The 22,935-nt window shown below is 38.3% G+C and overlaps 1 protein-coding gene and 1 pseudogene across 5 annotated transcripts in view; one reads left to right on the forward strand and one right to left on the reverse strand.

The window, feature by feature from the left end:
• The window catches only part of CD99L2 (CD99 molecule like 2), a 136,209-nt gene that overhangs the window by 78,853 nt on the left and 34,421 nt on the right, over positions 1-22,935 (forward strand). For 3 of the 5 annotated variants that reach the window (XM_074391634.1, XM_010331277.3, XM_003943419.4), the window contains exons 3-4: positions 11,793-11,864; positions 13,234-13,308. The exons of the other annotated variants lie outside the window; for them this stretch is intronic. In XM_074391634.1, the coding sequence (XP_074247735.1) occupies positions 11,793-11,864; positions 13,234-13,308 (147 nt within the window). The remainder of the gene's footprint in view (positions 1-11,792; positions 11,865-13,233; positions 13,309-22,935) is intronic. 5 annotated transcript variants of the gene reach the window in all.
• Positions 17,360-17,437, reverse strand: LOC120361991 (small nucleolar RNA U3; annotated as a pseudogene).

The following is a 22,935-nucleotide window of genomic DNA, read 5'->3' on the forward strand; positions in this document are numbered from 1 at the left end:
TCCCCCATTTTTCTGCCAGATTGCTTGCCTTTTAAAAATGGGTTTATCAAGATCTCTTTGTATTATATATTGAGTTGAGATTGTCAAGGGCTTTGGAGTTAGACTTCTTGGTTCTAAACTCTACCTTCGCCACTTGTGAACTGTCACCTTGGGTAAGTCACCTCACTTGTCTGCACATCAGTTTCCTTATCTCTTACATGAAGAGAGTAAGAAGCCCTGCCTCCTAGGATCATTGTAAGGGTGATATAAGTGGAGCCATGTGAAGCACTCAGCACAGTCCTTGGAACAAGGTGAGTGCTCAGCAAGCATTAGCCTTACTGTTGTTCTTTGACTGACTTGATTGGAACCACTGACTGTGGCTAGGCCTCTGGTGTAAGAGTCAAGCAGACCTAAATCAAGCGACAGACTCAACGCAATTCTTGACGAAATCCCAGATGGATTTTTTGCAAAACTGGATAAGCTGACCCTAAAATTTATATGGAAATGCAAAGGACCCAGAATAGCCAAAACTATCTTGAAAAACAAGAAAAAGATGGAGAACTTACACTTATAAATTGTAGCACTGACTACAGACCTACAATAATCAAGATAGTAGGCTACTGGCTAGAGATCAATGGAATAGAACTGAGAGTCTAGAAATAAACCTTTAGATCTATGGTCAGTTGATTTTTGACAAAGGCACCAAAACCTATTCAAAGTGAAAAGAACAGTCTCTTAAACACATAGTGCTTAGGACCATAGGATATCCACATGCAAAAGAATGAAGTTGGACCCTTACCTCACACCATACACAAAAATTAACTCCAAATTCATCATAGACCTAGAAATATAAATCTCTTAAAAGTTAATTTTTGTGTACGATGTGAGGTGAGTGGTTCGGGCATTCTCAGGTCTTTCCTGAGCATTCATGCTGTCCTCTGCATGCAGGTGGCCTCTTAGATCCGCAGGAAATTAAATACACTTAATTTGTTAGCAGTGATGGTTTTAATAAAATCATTTAACATCTCCAAAACAAATAGGACCAAAAATCACAACAAACTTGATAAGTATAAATAGACTTTTAATAAATTTGTTAACTTCTTGATGAGAACTTTTTAAATCTCAGCATATCATATCTCCAATTGACGGGGACTTTTTAATATATAAAATCACTTTAGGAGTCTTGTGCTGGTCCATTTGATCTTTCTCATCAGCACCCATCAGCCAGTGTGTCTGGGGACCCCTAGAACAACCCGTATGTGATGTATATGGTTAAATGACAGCCCACAAGACCACATCATGCTGTCACCCCTTTTTCTATCTTAGCTTATGTTTCTCATAATTGAACTTTCAAAGAGATAGGTCTCTCCACCTAACCTTGCTCCAGATACTTATCTTGCAGAGAATGTTCTTCTCTGCACGTTGTGCATTCCTCTGCTTGTTTTAAAAATCCTTGAACCACCTAGGCCAGAGATTGTATCCTATATGACCTTTATTTATTTATTTGCTAGTGTTTTTTGAGTGCTGGTTTGCTGCTAGATGCTAGGCATAACAATGTGGAAGAGGTCACTGCCCTCATGAATTGTTTTCTCTGGAAGGAGACATGCAGTACCTAAAATATTTTCAGATACTGCTGAGTACTCCAAACCAAATTTAAGAGGGTGATGAGATAGCAAGGGCCCCAGATTAGGGGCAGCTACTTTAGATTAAGTGGTGAAGGCATCTCTGAGGAGAGGTAATGTGCAAAGAAGTGAGGAAGGAGCCTTTGAGGCCAAGAGATCAGTTGTAAGAGCTCCGAGGCAAAAAAAGAGCCAGGCTTATTCTTTGGCCCTAAAGGCAGCCTGTGTGGCTAGAGTTTGGGGAATGTTGGAGAAAAAGACAGAGAAGTTGTAGGGGACAGATCATGCAGGATCTTACAGGGCACAGTGATGACCTTTTTTTTTTTTTTTTTTTTTTTTTTTTGAGACAGAGTCTTGTTCTGTTGCCCAGGCTGGAGTGCACTGGGGGTGATCTCAGCTCACTGCAGCCTCTACATACCAGGTTCAAGCAATTCTCCTGCCTCAGCCTCCAAGTAGCTGGGACTACAGGTGTGCGCTGCCATGCCCAACTAATTTTTTGTATTTTTGGTAGAGACGAGCTTTCACCATGTTGGCCAGGATGGTCTTGCTCTCCTGACCTTGTGATCCACCCACCTTGGCCTCCCAAAGTGCTGGGATTACAGGCTTGAGCCAACATGCCCAGCCAACCATTTTATTCCGAATGTAAGGGCATTCATCTCAAGGATTTAAACAGCTTTACTAGTAAATAGTTCATACAATTCACCCATTTCAAGTGTGCAATCCAGTGGTTTCTAGTATATTCATAAAGTTGCACAACCATCACTAGTCTGTTTTAGAACATTTTTATTACTTCAGGAAGAAACACTGTATCCTTTACCTGTCACTTCCCAATCCCCCAATTCTTCTTGTTTCCACCCCTCGCCCCCAAGCAACCACTAATCTCTTTCTGTCTCCATGGACTTCTCTATTCTGAACATTTCCTATCAGTGGAATCATTCAATATGTGGACTTTATGTCTGGCTGCTTTCACTTAGTGTAATGTTTTCAAGGCTCATCCATGTTGCTTTCAGAGTCCCCCACCACTGCTGTCCATCTCTCCCTTTCCCTCTCTGTGTGTAATTATCTCATGGGAGAACATACTTCGGATTCTGCCAAATAAAACTTCATATGAATGTCCCCATTCCCTGAGAATACCATGGGCCCTGTATTAGTCCATTTGTGCTGCTATAGCAAAATGCCTTAGACTAGGTAATTTATAAAGAACAGAATTATATTACTCACAGCTCTGGAGGCTGGGAAGTCCAAGATCAAGGTGCTGGCATATGTAGTGTCTGGTGAGGGCTGCTTTCTGCTTCATAAATGATGACTTCTAGCTGTGTTATCACATGGCAGAACGGACCAAAGGGCTGCCTCAAGCCTCTTTTATTGGGGCAGTAGTCCCATTTGTGAGAACGGTGCCCTTTGTGACCTAATCACCTCCCCAGAGTCCTCACCTTTTAATACTATCAGTATGGGGGTTAAGTTTCAACCTGAATTTCGGGCTGGGTGGGGGGATATAAACATTCAGACCAAACAGTTCCCGTTATCAAACCGCACCTAGGGGAGCCCACCGTGTTTTGTTCACTGTTTCAGTACAGCACAATATTGCAAAGAATCACTCCTGGTGAAAATGCCATATTGTGGGAAGCATTTGCTGAGCAGCTAAGAATTTTTTCTGAATTTGTCATTTTGAGAAAGCCTTCACTGAAAAGGGTCTCTTTATTTTAGGAGCTCACTGTTTTGATGAAGTTGACCTACTATTCTTAGTCCTTGATAAATAGACTCTTCTCATCTCAATTACAAATGATAAGAAATCCCATTTAAAGGCTTACAACAAGAAAATCTGTAGTTAATAGTTTCTAAAAATGTGCATAAATTGAAGCTCTTGTTCTACATCAATGTAGGCTCGGGCTCTGACAGAGCAACTGATTCCACATGCAGGTAAGGGCTGCTCTCTCTTGAATAACACCTGCGTATCTTCAGAGAAACAAGACTTTTCCAGAAACTGGGCATGGCAGGGCAGAACTGCACAAGTAATCAAGACTGTGAGGAACTGTGTGGTACGGTAATTAAGACTGTGTGGTACTGGCATCACATAGGTCGATGAAACAGAATTGAGAGTCTGAAAATAAACCTTTATATTTATGGTCAGTTAATTTTCTTTAAGACAGATAAATAGTTTTACAAAAGAATTGTTTGAATCATGCAAATTTTAAGCTAACATTTACATAAGTGACAATTGCTTTTCTGGAACTTGCTTAAATAGTGGTTTTAGTAATTCCTCTTTTGTATCTATATCATAATATAATCATACATAAATAAGCTCATTTAGACAAGCTGTAATCTTGCATTTTACTGGTACAAACTCAAATGGAAATTAGAGACATAAAATTGTCTAAACTGATGATGAGGTAGGTTAAATACACACACACACACACACACACACACACACACACACACACACACCACACAATGACTACAGGTTGTCACGTGTTTCTCTTACCATAAATATCCATCCACTGGGGTGTGTGGTCTTCACATTGAGGTATGAGTTAGTGTACCCAAAATCTCCCTAAGGACTCTTTCTTTCTTTCTTTCTTTCTTTTCTTTTCTTTTTTTTTTTTGAGACGGAGTTTCGCTCTTGTTACCCAGGCTGGAGTGCAATGGCGCGATCTTGGCTCACCGCAACCTCCGCCTCCTGGTTTCAGGCAATTCTCCTGCCTCAGCCTCCTGAGTAGCTGGGATTACAGGCACGCGCCACCATGCCCAGCAAATGTTTTGTATTTTTAGTAGATACGGGGTTTCACCATGTTGACCAGGATGGTCTCGATCTCTTGACCTCGTAATCCACCCGCCTCGGCCTCCCAAAGTGCTGGGATTACAGGCGTGAGCCACTGCGCCCGGCCCAAGGACTCTTTTTTTAAGAGAAAGACTTCCCATATTCTCAAATTCCAAATATAGTTTTTACTAAAACAGAATTGCAACAATCCCCTTGCTATGGTTTGAATGTTTTTCCCCTCCAAAATTCATGTTGAAATTTAATTCCCAATTTAGCAGTATTGACAGGTAAGGCCTTTTTAAAATTTTCTTTTTCTTTTTTTTCTAAAAATGAGATAGGGTCTCACTGTGTTGCCTAGGCTAGATTTGAACTCCTAGGCTCAAGAGATCCTCACACCTCAGCCTCCTGAAAGAGGCAATTGCGTCATGAGGGTTCTGCACTCATGAATGAATTAACCCATTCATGGATTAATAGGTGAATGGATAGTAAGTTATGGGAGTGGGACTGGTGGCTTTATAAGAAGGGAAAGAGAGACCTAAGCTAGCAACCAGCCCCCCTTGGCATGTGATGTCCTGTGCTACCTTGAGACTCTGCAGAGAGTCCCCACCTGCAAGAAGACCCTCACTTACAAAATGTGACACCTCAACCTTGGACTTCTCAGCCTCTATGACTGTAAGAAATAAGTTCCTCTTCTTTATAAATTACCAAGTTTCAGCTGGGCATGGTGGCTCACGCCTGTAATCCTAGCACTTTGGGAGGCTGAGGCAGGCACATCACTTGAGGTCAGGAGTTAGAGACCTGCCTGGCCAACATGGCGAAAACTCATCTCTACTAAAAAATCAAAAATTAGCTGGGCATGGTGGCACATGTCTGTAATCCCAGCTACTTGGGAGGCTGAGGCAGGAGAATTGCTTGAACCTGGGTGGCGGAGGTTGCAGTGAGTAGAGATCGTTCCACTGCACTGCAGCCTGAGTGACAGAGTGAGAATTCATCTCATAAATAAATAAATAACCAACCCAGTTTCAGGTATTCTGTTATAGGCAGCAGAAAAAAGACTAAGACATTGTATTAGTCCATTCTCATGCTGCTAATAAAGACATACCTGAGACTGGGTAATTTATAAAGGAAAGAGATTTGACTCATAGTTCAGCATGGCTTGGGAGGACTCAGGAAAGTTATAATCATGGTGGAAAGAGAAGCAAACATGTCCTTCTTCACATGGCAGCAGCAAGGAGAAGTGCAGCGTGAATGGGGAGCAAAGTTCCTTATAAAACTATCAAATCTCATGAGAACTCACTTTCACAAGAATAGCATGAAGGTATGATTCCGTTACTTCCCACCAGGTCCCTCCCATGACACGTGGGGATTATGAGAACTAAAATTTAAGGTAAGATTTGGGTGGGAAATAGCCAAATAATATCAGACATCCTTCTTAAAAAAATAATTTATTAGGCTGAATGCAGTGGCCCATGCCTGTAATCCCTGAACTTTGGGAGGCCAAGGTGGGCGAATCACCTGAGGTTGGGAGTTCGAAACCAGCCTGACGAACATGGAGAAACCTCGTCTCTACTAAAAATGCAAAATTAGCCAGCTGTGGTAGCACATGCCTGTAATCCCAGCTCCTCTGGAGGCTGGGGCAGGAGAATCGCTTGAACCCAGGAGGCGGAGGTTGTGGTAAGCCAAGATCACGCCGCTGCAGTCCAGCCTGGGCAATAAGAGCAAAACTCCATCTCAAATAATAATAATAATAATAATAATAATAATAATAATAATATTTTGAGGTAAAATCATATAATGTAAAATTAACCATTTTATTTTTAAAATTTATTGTGTGTATTTTAGGTATATAACATGATATGAGATACATATACAGCTTAATAAATAACTAGTGAAGCAAGTTAATATATCCATCATCTCACATAATTACCCATTTTTTGTCTGACAAGAACAGCAGTATTTCATTTAGCAAAAATTCTGAACACAATACCATGTTATTAACTGTAGTCCTCATGTTTTACATTAGATCACTAAACTTGTTCATCTTATATATCTACTACTTTGTATCTTTTTACTCTTCATTTAAAAGTGAGCAATTAAGTGGCATTTTAGGATATTCATAATGTTGTACAACCACCATCTCTATCTAGTTCCAAAACATTTCCATCGCTTCACAGCAAAAATTCCTTACCCATCGAGCAGTTTCTCTCTATTCTTTTATCCCCACAACCCCAAATAAACACCATCCTATTTTCTGTATCTATGAATTTATCCTGGATATTTTATATAGCTGTTCTCAGCACCATTTGTTGAACTGGGCAGTATGTAGAGTTTTGTGTCTGGCTTCTTTTGTGTAGCATAATGTTTTGGAGGCACTTCCATATTTTAGCATGCATCAGCACTTCATTTCTTTCTTTGGCTAATTAATATTCCGTTGTGTAGACATACCACAAGTTGTTTATCCACTCATCAGTTAATAGACATTTGGTTGTTTCTACCTCTTGGTTTGTGAATAATGTTACTATGAACATGCTATATACACATATTTGTTTGAATACCTGTTTTAAATTCTTTTCGATACATACCTAGGAGTAGAATTTCTGGTTACTATGGTCATTCTGTTTAACTTTTTGAGGAACTGCCAAGTTGTTTTCCAAGTGGCTGAAGCATTTTACATTCCCGTCAGTATTGTATGAGGGTTTCAATTTATCTGCATCCTTACCAACTTGTTGTTGTTGTTTTTAATTAAAGCCATCCTAGTGGGTGTGAGGTGGGACCTCATTGTGGTTTTCATTTGCATTTCCCTAAAGACTACTAATGATGTCTTTATACATTTATCATATATATGATTTGGAAATTTTCTCCCATTTTGTATGTTGTCTTTCCATTTTCTTGATAATGTCCTTAGATGCACAAACATTTTAAATTTTGATTAATGTCTAATTTATTTTTTCTTTTGTTGCCCATGCTTTGCATGTCATTGCTAAGTATCCATTGCCAAATAAAAGGTCATGAAGATTTAGCCGTATATTTTCTTCTAAGAGTGATTTTACTTCTTATATTTAGATGTTTGGTCCATTTTCGAGTTAATTTTTGTATATGATGAGAAGTAGGGGTCCAGCTTCATTAGCATATGGTTATCCAGCTGTCTGAGCACCATTTGGTGAAAAGACTGTCCTTTCTCCATTGAATGATTTTGGCATGCTGTTGAAAATCAATTGACCATAAATATGAGGGTTTACTTCTAGACCCTCAATTATTTATTTATTTTTTTAATTTTATTGCATTTTAGGTTTTGGGGTACATGTTAAGAACATGCAAGATTGTTGCATAGGTACACACATGGCAGTGTGGTTTGCTGCCTTCCTCCTGATCACCTGTATCTGGCATTTCTCCCCATGCTGTCTCTCCCCAACTCCCCACCCCCCGCTGTCCCCTATTTCCCCCCAGCAGACCCCAGTGTGTAATGCTCCCCTCCCTGTGTCCATGTGTTCTAGGTCTTTTAATTTCTTAACAGTGTGTTGTAACTTTTAGTGTACATGTGTTTATACTTCCTTGGTTAAATTTATTTCCAACAGTTTTATTCTTTTTATTACTATTATAAATGAAATTGTTTTCTTCTTTTGCTCTTTGTATTGATTATTGTTACTGCGTAGAACTACAGTTGATTTTCATGTATTGATCTTATATCCTGAAACTTTGCTGAACTCATTAGCTCTAATCGTTTTTTTTTTTTTTTTTAAATGATATGGATTCTTTAGGGTTTTCTATATATAAAATCATAGCATCTGTGAATAGAGATAGCTGGACTTCCTCCTTTCTAATCTCAAAGATTTTCTTTCTTTTTCTTGACTAATTGCTCTAGTTAGAACTCCCATTACAATGTTGAATAGGAGTGGTAAGAGTGGACATCCTTGTCCTGTTGCTGATTCCAGGAAAAAGCTTTTAGTCTTTCACCTTTAAGTATGCTTTCAGTTGCAGATTTTTTGCAGATGCCCTTTATCAGGTTGAGGAAATTCTCTTTTATTTCTAGGAAGTTAACAGATGAGGCCAAAATAAACCATCTAAATGCTTTTAAAAATCCAATAGAGTAAGCTCAATTATCATTAAAAAGCACATAGAGAGCAGACTCTGATGGAGTGAGCAGAACAAAATGGGGAATTATTTTCCATTACTAGTTTATTGAGTGTTTTTTTAAATCATGAAATGGTGGTTGACTTTTGTTAAATGCCTTTTCTGCATCTATGGAGGTAATCTTGTGGTTTTTTTCTCCTTTCATTCTATTAATATTGGATAGTACATTGATTCATTTTCCTATGTTGAACTATTACATTCCTGAGATAAACCCCTCTTGGTCATGGTCAGTCCTAATATGGTGCTGGATTTGGTTTGCTAGTATTTTATCGAGGGTTTTTGCCTCTACATTTATAAGGGCTAGAGATCTGTAGTTTTTGTGTTTATTTATCTGACTTTAGTATTAACATACTATTGGCCTATAGAATGAGTTAGGAAGTGTTCCCTTTTCTTGGTTTGTTTATTTATTTGAAGAGTTTGAGATTAGTTGGTGTTGATTCTTCCTTAAATGTTTGGTAGAATTCAGCAATTAAGACTTCTGGTTCCAGAATTTTATTTGTGGGAAGTTTTTTGATTACTGACTCAATCTCTTGCTGTAAGTCTAGTCAGATTTTCTGTTTCTTCCTGAGTCGGTTTAGGTAGTTGTGTTTTAATAAGAAGTTACCTGTTTCATCTAGGTTATTGAATTTATTTGGATTATAATTGTTCAAGATACTCCTTTATAATTTTTTATTTCTCTAAGGTTGGTAGTAATGTCCTCTGATTCCTGAAACTAGCCATTTTGGTCTTCTCTCTTTTTATCTTGGTTAAGTCTGCTATAGTTTATCAATTTTGTTGATCATAAGAGAACTTTCTTATTTTGTTCTTTATTTTTCTCTTCTCTTTCATTTTATTTCTGCTATAATCTTTGGTGTCTTCTTTTGGTGTCTGCTTTAGGTTTAGTTTGCTCTTCTTTTTCTAGTTACTCTTTAAAATTTTTATGTAGTTTTATTTTATAATAATGATCTTAACTCTGCAATCCAGAAATAGTCTGGTAGTTAAGATAAAACAAGTCAAATTTATTAGCTTTGTCCACATTTGGCAATGGTGATCTTCTTGTGGGTCTTGCCATTCCTGGGCTTAAAGTGCTCCATGGCTTCTGTGACATTTATGTCCACTTTGACCTTGCCAAAGACCACATGCCTGCCATTCAACCACTCAGTCTTGGCCGTAGAGATGAAAAATGTGGAACCATTTGTATTTGGCCTACCATTTGCTGTGGGCAAGATACCAGGACCTGTGTGCTACAGGTTGAAGTTCTCATCATCAAGTTTCTCCTGGTAGGTAGATTTGCTGCCAATACCATTTTGGCATGTGAAGTCACCACCCTAACAAATAAAGCCTGGAACAATTCTGGGAAAGTAAGAACCCTTATAACCAAATCCTTTCTCTCCAGTGCTCAAAGCATGAAAGTTTCCTGCTGTCTTTGGAATTTGTCTGCAAACAGTTTGAAGGAGACCTGGCCCAAAGATTCACCCTCAACAGCAACAGTGTTAAAGAACACAGTGGACTTGACCAGGGTTGATAATGGCAGTATTTGCAAAGCCTTCTTTTTCTTGTTTACTAATGTGAAAGTTTAGGTTATCAATTTGAGAGCTTTCTTTTTTCAACGTAGGCATTTACAGCTATAAATTTCCCTCTGAGCGCTTATGAGCACTGATGTAGCACATAAGTTTTGGTATGTTGTCTTTTCGTTTTCATTGATCTCAGAGTATTTCATAATTTCCCTTGTGATTTTTTTGACCTATTGGTTGTATAGGTGTGTGCTCTTTAATTTCCATATGATTTTGTGTATTTTCCAAATGCCCTTCTGTTACTGATCTCTACTTTCATCCTGTTGTGCTGAAGAACATAATTAGTATGGTTTCAGTCTTTTGAAGTTTATTGAGACTTATTTTGTAACCTTCATATGGTCTACCTTGAAGAATGTTTCACATGCACTTGAGTAGAATGTGTATTCTGTTATTGGGTGGTGTGTTCTATAGGTGTCTGTTAGGTCTAGTTGGTTTGTAAAGTTGAACAAGTCATATATATATATATGTGTATATATATATATATATATCTTCTGCCTAATTGTTTCTTCTATGATTGAAGATACTGTAATTTCCAACTATTATTGTTAAATCATCTGTTCTCTTCAATTTTGTAATTGTTTTGCTTCATGTATTTTGGAGCTGTGTTGTTAGGTGCATATATATTTAAAATTATTATGTCTTCCTCTTGGGTTGATCCTTTCATCATTATAAATAATTATAAAATATCATTCTTTGACTCCATTAACAATTTTTGTTATAATGTAAATCTTATCTGATATTAGTATAGCTACTCCAGGTCTCATAAGGTTATTGTTTGCATAGTATATCTGCTTCCATCTTTTTACTTTCAACTTATGTTTTTTAGAGATGGGGTTTTGCTTTGTTGCCAAGGCTGGAGTGCAGTGGCTATTCACAGGCATAATCATAGTGCATTATAGCCTCAAACTTATGGGCTTAAGGAATTTTCCTCTCTGATACTCCCAAGTAGCTAGGACTACAGGCACATGCCACTACACCTGACCTCAACTTAATTATATTTTTACTGTTTGTTTTCTGAATAGTCAATAATTATTGAGTACTTGCTGTATACAAAGCTAAACCTGTTTCATATTTGTGTTTCCCATTCCTTAAATCTTTTTCTCTGATATTTCCAATAGTGAGAATATATACAACATAGTCTTGATGTTTCTGAAAAGAAACTATTGGAAAAACCTCATGCACATTGTATAATTCTTGTGAAAGTTATCCACAATTTTAAAGGAATATGGTTGAGCTCAAAGACCTAATATTTACAATAGTGACCACACTTATATAAAATATCTGTGTTGTAACCACTTTCAGTTTATGAAATACTCCCATATTCCATTAGGAATGTAACCTCATTCTATCCCTTAGCAGTGATATCTGTGTTTAAAGTGCCATGTTGGTAGTTGTGGAACCAAGGCTTGGAGCCTTCAAGGATCATGCTCAGGCTGTGGAACTCCCTGGACCATGAGGTCATTTCCAGCAGATATGGGCTTAAGACCAGTTTCACTAATCACCAGGTCACATGTGAGACCACGTCCACCTCACCACCTTCATCCTCCAAAGAAGAGTGAGAAGAAATCATCTCATGTAAACCTATATCATTTTGTCATCATTTTCAGTGTAATTCTCTGAAGCTCGTAACTAGAGGAGCCTCAAGGTCCAAGACAAGGATGCTCTACTTATGATGTGACTTCCCCAAGTAATTAAGTTGCTATGTTTTGTTACTAAATGTTCTTGCCTTACTGTCCTCCCTCTCCCTTTTAGAGCCATGGGACCACACTACCACCACCACAACCAAGAGGCCAGCAGCCACCAGAGCTCCGGCAAATCCTCCAGGTAATGTGGCTGCCTTAAGGAGGGCAGTGAGGAAGGGCCCACTGGAGTTCCCCCGGGGTAGCATCCGAGTAAACTACCTGGAGTTTCAAGCCCCATGTGTGCAGAACCAACCAAGGCATCCATCTGAACCCTGGGTTTAACTTAATAGAGTGCATACCTGGCCGATCACTGTGCATTCTGTGTTTTTTATGAAAAGTCCTTCCTGGGAAAATTTCAAGAGGAAAATGCATTTGGACTTCTTCCCCTTTTTAGCCATTTCATTTTCTAAAATCAGGGAAAATGTAATTGTTTAGATTTTATGAATCCAATCAAGCATTTTCTTTAGGCAGATAGAACATTTTGGAATGGCATTTATTTTACAGTGTCATCTTTCAGTAAAGAATTTTGGAACTTGGTTCTTCTTAATAAATCTTTCTTGTTGTCACTTGACCCTTTCTTCAGATGGCCATTTTACCATTTAACCATCTTCAGTGATATAAAGAAAAACATGACTGTGTGGTTGGGACCCTAGTCATTGCTCCCGTCCAGCAACTTGTTACCAGTACTCGGGGGCATGGTAATATGTTCTGTGCGGTAGAGAGCTACCTTTCTTCCAAAGAGACAGTGATGATCCACGGGAGTCACTGCTGCTTTATGATTTGCCCTTAGTTCTTCACATTTCCACACTCAAAGGGGTGCTTCATGACCATGTGACCTCTCCCTTTTGGTTGTCCTGTTTACGGACTCTGTGTACCTGGTTTTGAATTTTGGGCTAATACCAACAATCAGTGAGTATATTGTTAAAATGCTCCAACTGCTGGCCTAAGCAAAGCATACCTAGGAATATAAATTAATTGAAAAACTGGTGGTATACTGCAAAGTCAGGAAGTAGTAACTTCTTCTATCTGCAGATATTTTCATTATCAATGTCTGTACACAGATTTCAATTCCAATATAAGTTTCTTTGTCTTTTTTTTTTTTTTTTTTTTTAGCAGAAAATCAAACACCGTATATTCTCGCTCATAGGGGGGTGTTGAACAATGAGAACACATGGACACAGGGAGGGGAGCACTACACACTGGGGTCCATTGGGGGGAAATGGGGGAGGGGCGGGGGGGTGGGGAGGTGGGAGGAGATAGCATGGGGAGAAATGACAGATACAGGTGAGGGGACGGAAGGCAGCAAAGCACACTGCCATGTGTGTACCTATGCAACAATCTTGCATGTTCATCACATGTACCCCAAAACCTAAAATGCAATAAAGTTTCTTTGTCTTAACCTATTGTTTGTACTGATCAGTTGAACCCATGGGTGTTTTGCTTATTTTAGAATCTTATACCCAGTTGTTAATCAGTTGGCTGTTTCCTTTATGTTTTGGGGCCCACTCAAGGTAATGCATTTGACTTGGCTGATGCTTTGGGTGATCGAGATGATGGCCGCAGGAAACCAGGTACAGGAGGAAGAGGTAAGTCCTTGCTGGTTGAACTACTACAGGATTCTGTCTCATTAATCACAACATCCCAAGCCAGAGGCAGTCTGGGCCTGGCAGAGCTGGAGGCACTTCAGGCCACTGGAGAACACTATAACAGTAGTTCTCAAACATTTTTAATCTCAGGACTCACCAAATCATTGAGCTCTTAAGAGATTTTGTTTATGTGGGTCACGTTCACCAATACTCGTTATCTTAGAATTTAAAACTGAAAGACTTTACTAATTAAAATGAACAACACTAAACTCATACATTTAACACAAATAACATTTTTATGAGAAGTAACTATGCTTGGCAAGACAAAAACTTGTATTGTGGAGAGCGGCACGATGCTACATTTTTGCAGATTTCTCTCATGTCTGGCTGCATAGAAGCAGCTGGATTCTCACACGCACTTTACTCCATTGTGAGATGTTGTTTTGGTTGAAGTATATGAAGGAAATCTGGCCTCTCACCCATACGCAGTGGGGAAAGAGAGGAATATTTTCACAGACTTTTCAGATCCTTGTGGATAATCTTCTTGGATAGGGCACCAAAACTTGGCCCCAGCAAAAGCGGTTGTTTCTTACAGGTTAAGCTCAGCGTAGAGTGTGAAACTCTTATCAGTGAACTTTCCATACTTGGTTCTGTGGGACTCTCTTGTCCTTTTAATGGATCTTTTACCCATTCATGGTTTTGTAACATTGCATGTTGGTCATTTGGAAAATATTAGTGCCTTGAGATTTTTCAAGCTTCCAAGTAATGCCATGCATCATTGTGTAAAACTGAAAGTCATATTTGTTAATATCATCACCCTGCATTTGAAAAAAATATGTATTGGGGAGACTATTAAACTCACAATGGTAGAGAAAGATGTTTTTGAAGTTCTAACTTTTCCTTGAAATCTTATCATTGGCAACAAATACCATGAGTGGTTTTCTTTGAATTGACAGGCTCATTCATTCATTTTCAAGAAAACATCTGACAGATATTCAGGTTGGCAAACCATAGTTGGCTTAGAAAAATCTTTGAATATTTATTAACTACTCTTCAATTCACTTTTTAAAGGAAAAATCTTCTTTGAGAGGAGTGGTTCATACTGCTTAGAATGGAAATAATCACATGAGGTTTCTTTTTAATGTCACCTTTTTTGTTTCTATGTGCCATATAAATGCTTGAAATGTACTTCCTATTTTCTCAGAGAATATTAAAGGCTCATGCTCTAATATAATTAAAAAATTTTCAACTTCCTTCTGTTAGTTTTCCAGTTCTGCTGAACATACTATCATAAACTTAACAGCTTAAAACAATGTTCAGTTATTTTCTTTATTTCCCTGCACTGCTGAAGTTCAGCCATTTAAGTGTCAAAACTTTTTGAACAACATGACCCTGATTCTCAACTTTCTCCTTACCTACTTTTTAACAATTAAACTTTCATTTTTAGATAATCATAGATTCATGTGTAGTTATAAGAAATAATAGAGAAAGATCCCTTGCACCCTTCACCCAGTTTCCTCCAGTAGCAACATCTTGAAAATTGTACTGTACTATCACAACTATATATTGAAATGGATATGCATTTATTCCAGTTTTGTAGTTTTGTTTACACTCGTGTGTCTTCTTTGCAATTTTATCACGTGTGTAGGTTTGTGTATCTATCATCACAGTCAGATAGAAACAGTGCCATCACCATAAGTATTCCATGATTCCATTTTATAACCACACCCACCTTCCTGCAGTTTTATTTCCCCTTCCCCATCCCTTTCCTAACCCCTGGCAACCATTGATATGTTTTCCACTTGTAAAATGTTGTCATTTCATGACATTCAATTTTGGAGGAGGCAAAAAAAATTGTCGTTTCAAAATGTTATGTAAATGTAATTATAAAGTAGGCAACCCTTTGGAATTGGCATTTTTCATGTATAATTCAGTTGGCATCCATTCATATTGTTGGGTGTATCAATTGCACATTCATTCTTATTGCCGAGGAGTATTCCATGGGATGGATGTATCAGTTTGTTTACTTGATGTATTGAAGCCAATTTTTGGCTACTATGAATATGGCTGCTATAAACTCTCATGTATAGTATTTTTGTGTGAACATATGTTTTTCTTTCTTTATGAGTAAATGCCCAAGAGTACAATGACTGGATCATATGGTAGTTACATGTTTAGTTTGATAAGAAATGATCAGTTTTCCAGGAAGGTTGTAATGTTTTGCAATTCCTAGTGCATTGTATGAGTGCCATTTTCTCTGTATCTTCACCAGTATTTGATGTTGTCACTATTTCCATTTTAGCCATTTTATAAGTGTGTGATAATATCTTATTGTGCTTTAGTTTGCATTTCTCTGGCTAATGATATTGAACACCTTTTCATGTATTTGTTTGCCATCCGCATATCCTATTCAGTGGAATGTCTGTTTATGTCTTTGGTCCATTTTCTTTTCTTTTTTTTTTTTTTCCATTTTTTTTTTTTTTACAGTCCAGAGGTCTTTTGTTTTTTTAACACCTATTATGCCATGAATTCATAGGGAAGAGGTTCCAGCAGCTCAGGCCCCTTCCCATTGGTTCTTGCAAAGTGTGCTTCTCTGGGTGGAGCAGGCTAATGCTTCAGTTCAACCCAGGTACCTTTCTCTTTGGCTTCTTTCTTTTTCTGATTATTTTCCGTCATGTGTTTCAAGAAGGTATCTCAGCTCTTAGAGTGCTTAATGTGTTCAATACACATATTAATTCTCTTGGCAAGAGTTGTGTCCTTGTTTGCAACAATGCTAACAGCATGCTGGGTAACATTGTAGACACTTTCAGTTTTGCCATAGTAACATTTGTGGGGCATTCCTTTTTGAACAGTACCCATTACCTTGATGTTTATTATATCACCTTTCTTATAGAGTCTCATATACGTGGCCAAAGGAACAACTCCATGTTTTCTAAAAGGACTACAGAACATACATAGGGTGCCTCTCCTCTTTTCCCTTTTGTGTTCATCATTTTAGCAAATTACTGGAAGTTGGTGGTTCTGGCCAAAAGGCCATTTTCTAATCTGCTTTTTGTTTTTCTTACCATTGAATTCAAGAGTTCCTTAAATATTGCAGACATTTGTCCTTAGTCAGATACATGGTTTACAAATATTTTCTTCTATTCTGTAGCTTGTCTTTTCATCCTCTTAACAGTCTTTGCAGAAGTTTTAAATTCTGATGATGTCCAGTTTGTCAATTTTTCCTTTTATTGATTGGACTTTTCTTCCCCAAGACAGAGTCTCATTCTGTTGCCCAGGCTGCCGTCCAGTGGCATGATCATGGTTAACTGCAGCCTTGACCTCCTGGGCTCAAGTGATCCTCCCACCTCAGCCTCCCGAGTAGCTGGGACTACAGTCACACACCACCACACCTGGCTAATTTTTGTATATTTTGCAGAGATAGGGTCTCGCTATGTTGCCTAGGCTGGTCTTGAACTCTGGGCTCAAGCCATCTACCCACCCTAGACTCCCAAAGTGCCAGGATTACAGGCATGAGGTGCTGCACTCAGCCTGGATCATCCTTTTGACACCAAGTCTAAGAACTCTTTGCCTATAACTAGGTTTTATAGATTTTCTCCTATTTTTTTTTTTCCTGAAAGTTCACTTGCTTGCCTGTGAATGTCTAATTTTTCTAGGACTATTTGTTAAAATAATCTATCTGCCCATTGAATTGCTTTTGAGCCTTAAAAAATAATTTGGAATATAACTGTTTTTGTTGCACTTGGTATCCTTATATTTTGTTGAGGATTTTTACATCTGTGTTACTAACAGAAATAGGTTTGTAGTTTTTCTTGTGATGTCTTTATCTGGTTTTGATATCAGTGCACTACTGATCTCACTGGATTATTTAGGTAGTGTTGTCTCTTCTTTTCTGGAAGAGTTATTGAATAATTGCTGTTAATTATTTAAATACTTTATAGAATTTATCAGTGAAGGCATATGACTCTGAGCTTTTCTTTTTGGGAAGTTTTTTATATTATTCTATGGGTCTATTCAGATTTTCTATTTCCTTTTTTAAATTTTTATTATTATTTTTTTGATGCTCTACACCTTCAGAGTATCTTCTCTAGTAATAAACTATAGAAATGACCCTGGAAAGTAGAATCTTTTTTTTTTTTTAATTGCATTTTAGGTTTTGGGGTACATGTGATGAACATGCAAGATTGTTGCGTAGGGTACACACATGGCAGTGTGGTTTGCTGCCTTCCGTCCCCTCACCTGTATCTGTCATTTCTCCCCATGCTATCTCTTCCCACCTCCCCACCCCCCGCCCCTCCTCCATTTCCCCCCAACGGACCCCAGTGTGTAGTGCTCCCCTCCCTGTGTCCATGTGTTCTCATTGTTCAACACCCCCCTATGAGCGAGAATATACGGTGTTTGATTTTCTGCTCTTGTGTCAGTTTGCTGAGAATGATGGTTTCCAGGTTCATCCATGTCCCTACAAAGGACATGAACTCATCGTTTTTGATGGCTGCGTAATATTCCATGGTGTATATGTACCACATTTTCCCTATCCAGTCTATCATCGTTGGGCATTTGGGTTGGTTCCAGGTCTTTGCTATTGTAAACAGTGCTGCAATGAACATTCGTGTGCACGTGTCCTTGTAGTAGAATGATTTATAATCCTTTGGATATATAACCAGTAATGGGATTGCTGGGTCAAATGGGATTTCTATTTTTAGGTCATTGAGGAATCGCCACACTGTCTTCCACAATGGTTGAATTAATTTACATTCCCACCAACAGTGTAAAAGTGTTCCTATTTCTCCACATCCTCTCCAGCATCTGTTGTTTCCCGATTTTTTAATGATCGCCATTCTCACTGGTGTGAGATGGTATCTCAATGTGGTTTTGATTTGCATTTCTCTGATGACCAGTGATGATGAGCATTTTTTCATATGTTTGTTGGCCTCCTGTATGTCTTCTTTTGTAAAGTATCTGTTCATATCCTTCGCCCATTTTTGAATGGGCTTGTTTGTTTTTTTCTTGTAGATCTGCTTTAGTTCTTTGTAAATTCTGGATATCAGCCCCTTGTCAGATGGGTAGACTGCAAAATTTTTTTCCCATTCTGTTGGTTGCCGATTCACTCTATTGACTGTTTCTTTTGCTGTGCAGAAGCTGTGGAGTTTGATTAGGTCCCATTTGTCTATTTTGGCTTTTGTTGCCATTGCTTTTGACATTTTGGTCATGAAGTCCTTGCCTACACCTATGTCCTGAATGGATTTGCCTAGATTTTCTTCTAAGGTTTTTATGGTATTAGGTCTGATGTTTAAGTCTTTAATCCATCTGGAGTTAATTTTGGTGTAAGGTGTCAGGAAGGGGTCCTGTTTCTGCTTTCTGCACATGGCTAGCCAGTTTTCCCAACACCATTTATTAAACAGGGAGTCCTTTCCCCATTGCTTGTTTTTGTCAGGTTTGTCGAAGATCAGATGGTTGTGGGTATGTTGTCCCAGAGATTCTGGTATATTGTGTCTTCGTTCTCATTGTTTTCGAAGAACATCTTTATTTCTGCCTTCATTTCATTGTTTATCCAGTCAACATTCAAGAGCAAGTTGTTCAGTTTCCATGAAGCTGTGCGGTTCTGAGTTAGTTTCTGCATTCTGAGTTCTAACTCGATTGCACTGTGGTCTGAGAGACTGTTTGTTATGATTTCTGTTCTTTTGCATTTGCTGAGGAGTGATTTATTGCCAATTATGTGGTCAATTTTAGAGTAGGTGTGATGTGGTGCTGAGAAGAATGTATATTCTGTGGATTTGGGGTGGAGAGTTCTGTAAATGTCTATTAGGTTTGCTTGTTCCAGGTCTGTATTCAGGTCCTGGATATCCTTGTTGATTTTCTGTCTGGTTGATCTGTCTAATATTGACAATGGGGTGTTAAAGTCTCCCAATATTATTGCATGGGAGTCTAAGTCTCTTTGTAAGTCATTAAGAACTTGCCTTATGTATCTGGGTGCTCCTGTATTGGGTGCGTATATATTTAGGATCGTTAGCTCTTCTTGTTGCAGTGATCCTTTGACCATTATGTAATGTCCTTCTTTGTCTCTTTTGATCTTTGTTGCTTTAAAGTCTATTTTATCAGAGATGAGAATTGCAACTCCTGCCCTTTTTTGCTCTCCATTTGCTTGGTAGATCTTCCTCCATCCCTTTATTTTGAGCCTTTGTGTATCCTTGCATGTAAGATGGGTTTCCTGGATACAGCACACTGATGGGTTTTGGCTTTTTATCCAATTTGCCAGTCTGTGTCTTTTGATTGGGGCATTTAGTGCATTGACATTTAGGGATAGTATTGTTGTGTGTGAATTTGATGCTGTCATTTTGATGCTACCTGGCTGTTTTGTTGGTTAGTTGATGCAGATTCTTGATTGTGTTGATGCTCTTTTACCATTTGGTGTGTTTTTGGAGTGGCTGGTACTGATTGTTCCTTTATATGTGTAGAGCCTCTTTCAGGAGTTCTTGTAGAGCAGGTTTGGTGATGATGAAATCTCTGAGTGCTTGCTTGTTCACAAAGGATTTTATTTTTCCTTCACTTATGAAGCTTAGTTTGGCTGGATAGGAGATTCTGGGTTGAAAGTTCTTTTCTTTAAGGATGTTGAATATTGGCCCCCAATCTCTTCTGGCTTGTAGGGTTTCTGCTGAGAGATCTGCTGTGAGTCTAATGGGCTTCCCTTTGTGGGTAACCCGACCTTTCTTTCTGGCTGCCCTTAGCATTTTCTCTTTCATTTCAACCCTGGTGAATCTGACGATTATGTGCCTTGGGGTTGCTCTTCTTGAGGAATATCTTTGTGGTGTTCTCTGTATTTCCTGGATTTGAATATTGGTCTGCCTTGCTAGGTTGGGGAAGTTTTCCTGGATAATATCCTGAAGAGTATTTTCCAGCTTGGATTCATTCTCTTCATCACATTCAGGTACACCTATCAGACATAGATTAGGTCTTTTCACATAGTCCCACATTTCTTGAAGATTTTGTTCATTCCTTTTTGCACTTTTTTCTCTGTTCCTGCCTTCTCTTTTTATTTCATTGAGTTGATCTTCGACCTCTGATATCCTTTCTTCTGCTTGGTCAGTTCAGCTGTTGAAGCTTGTGCATGCTTCACGAAGTTCTCATGTTGTGTTTTTCAGCTCCATCAATTCACTTATACTCCTCTCTATGCTGTCCATTCTCGTCAGCAGTTCGTCCAATCTTTTTTCAAGGTTCCTATTTTCTTTGCGTTCGGTTAGAACATGTTCTTTTAGCTCACTGTAGTTTCTTACTACCCACCTTCTGAAGTCTGATTCTGTCATTTCATCACCCTCCTTCTCCATCCGGTCTTGTTCCCTTGCTGGTGAGGAGTTGTGATCCCTTTTAGGAGGAGAGGTGTTCTGGTTTCAGGAGTTTTCATCCTTTTTGCGCTGGTTTCTTCCCATTTTTGTGGGTTTATCCACCTGTTGTCTGTCTCCTCTGCACTTTCACTGGGAGCTGAAGTCCTGAGCTGTTCTTAGGCGGCCATCTTCCCAGCATTCCCAATTTGCTCAAAGTAGAATCTTAAGTCTCTTTTATTGCAGTCACCTTCATGGGTGTGAGGTGGTGTCTTATTGTGGTTTTGTTGTGCATTTCCCTAATGCTAATGAAATCAAGCATCTTTTCTTGTGGTTTATTGAATATTGCTTATGTTTTTTGGAGGAATGTCTATTCAAATCCTTTGTCCATTTTAAATTGGGTTATTGTGTTTTTATTGGTGAGTTTCAGTTTGATTTTTATTTTATTTTATTTAATGTTATAGAGACAGGGTCTCACCATGTCGCCCAGGCTGATACCAAACTCCTGGACTTAGATGATCCTCCTACCTCGGCTTCCCAAAGTTTTGGAATTACAGTCATGAGCCACCACGCCTGGCCAGATTTTCTATTTCTTCTTGGGTCAGCTTCAGTAGTTTGTATCTTTCTAGGAGTTTGTCCATTTCATCCAGGCTATCCAATTTATTGACATACTTTTGTCAATGATAGTCCCTTAAAATCCTTTTTATTTCTATTAGGTCATTAGTGATATCCTCTCTTTGATTTCTCATTTCGATAATGAGTCCTCTCTTTTTGTCAGTTTTGCTAAAGATTTGTCAATTTTGTTGATCTTTTCAAAAACCATCTTTTGTTTTTATAGAGTTTATTGTTCTGTTATTTATTTCATTTGTTTCTACTTTCATATTTTTTTTCTTCTCATCTTTTTTCTTTCTTTCTTCTGCTTGCTCTGTGTTTGGTTTCCATTTTCTGGTTTCTAAGGTGAAAGGTTAGGCTATTGATTACAAATCTTTCTTCTTTTTTAAAATAGGCCTTTACTGTAGTAAATTTGCTTCTAAACATGACGGTTGCTGTATCTCATAAGTTTTGGTGGATTGTGTTTTTGTTTACATTCTTCTCAAAGTATCTCTAAAATTTCCCTTCTGATTTCTTATTCAATCTATTGGTTATTTTGGAGTGTGTTGTTTAGTTTCCACATATTTGTGAATTTCCCTAATTCATTTCTGTCATTGATTTCCAGTTATGAATGGAGAGCATACTTTGTTTGATTTTAATCCTTTTAAATCTATTAAGGCTTGTTTTGCAGCATATCAGAAGGTCTATCCAGGAGAACTTTCCCAGTGCATTTGAGAGGAATGCAAATTCTGCCATTGTTGGGTGGAATGTTCTCTCTATGTCACTTCGATTTTGATGGTTATTGTGTTGGTCGGTTGTACATCTTTGCTGAATTTTTTGTCCACTAATCCAATTAATTGATGGCAATAGGGTATTGAATTTTCCCAAAGATAATTATGGATTTGTCTGTTTCTCCCTTTGGCTCTATCAACTTTCATTTCATGTATTTTGAGTCTCTGTTTTTTTTGATACATTCAAATTTGGAATCATTATGTCTTCCTAGTGGATTGATTCTTTTATCATGTGTTATGTTACTCTTTTTGTCTAATATTTTCATGGCTATGACATCTCATTTATCTGATAATAATATAACCACTCCCACTTTCTCTTTTTTTGATTAATGTTCAAAGGCACATTTAGACATCAGAATTGGAAAGTTGTTAAGGTTAAGTAACATCAATGAACTTTCTCTACTCATTTCTACTGAGCCCCATTGGTTTATTTTACCTTAGGAATGGATCTTTTGTCCATTCAGAATTTTGTAACATCCTGTGCAGGTTGTTGGGAAAATGTTGATGCCCTGAGTGAGTTGCGTTGTTTCTTTCTTTTTTTTTTTTTTTTTTTTTTCTTTTTTTTTTTTTGAGATGGAGTTTCACTCTTGTTACCCAGGCTGGAGTTCAATGGGGTGATCTCGGCTCACCGCAACCTCTACCTCCTGGGTTCAGGCAATTCTCCTGCCTCAGCCTCCTGAGTATCTGGGATTACAGGCACACATCAGCATGCCCAGCTAATTTTTTTTGTATTTTTAGTAGAGACGGGATTTCACCATGTTGACTAGGATGGTCTCCATCTCTTGACCCCGTGATCCACCTGCCTCAGCCTCCCAAAGTGCTGGGATTACAGGCGTGAGCCACTGGAGTTGTGTTGTTTCTAAATGATGACACTTTTCCTTATCCAATACTCAAAACTCATGTTTGTTAATATCACCACCAGTCTCATG

The sequence above is a fragment of the Saimiri boliviensis genome, chromosome X (assembly GCF_048565385.1).
Source record: "Saimiri boliviensis isolate mSaiBol1 chromosome X, mSaiBol1.pri, whole genome shotgun sequence".
Classification (NCBI taxonomy): Eukaryota; Metazoa; Chordata; class Mammalia; order Primates; family Cebidae; genus Saimiri; species Saimiri boliviensis.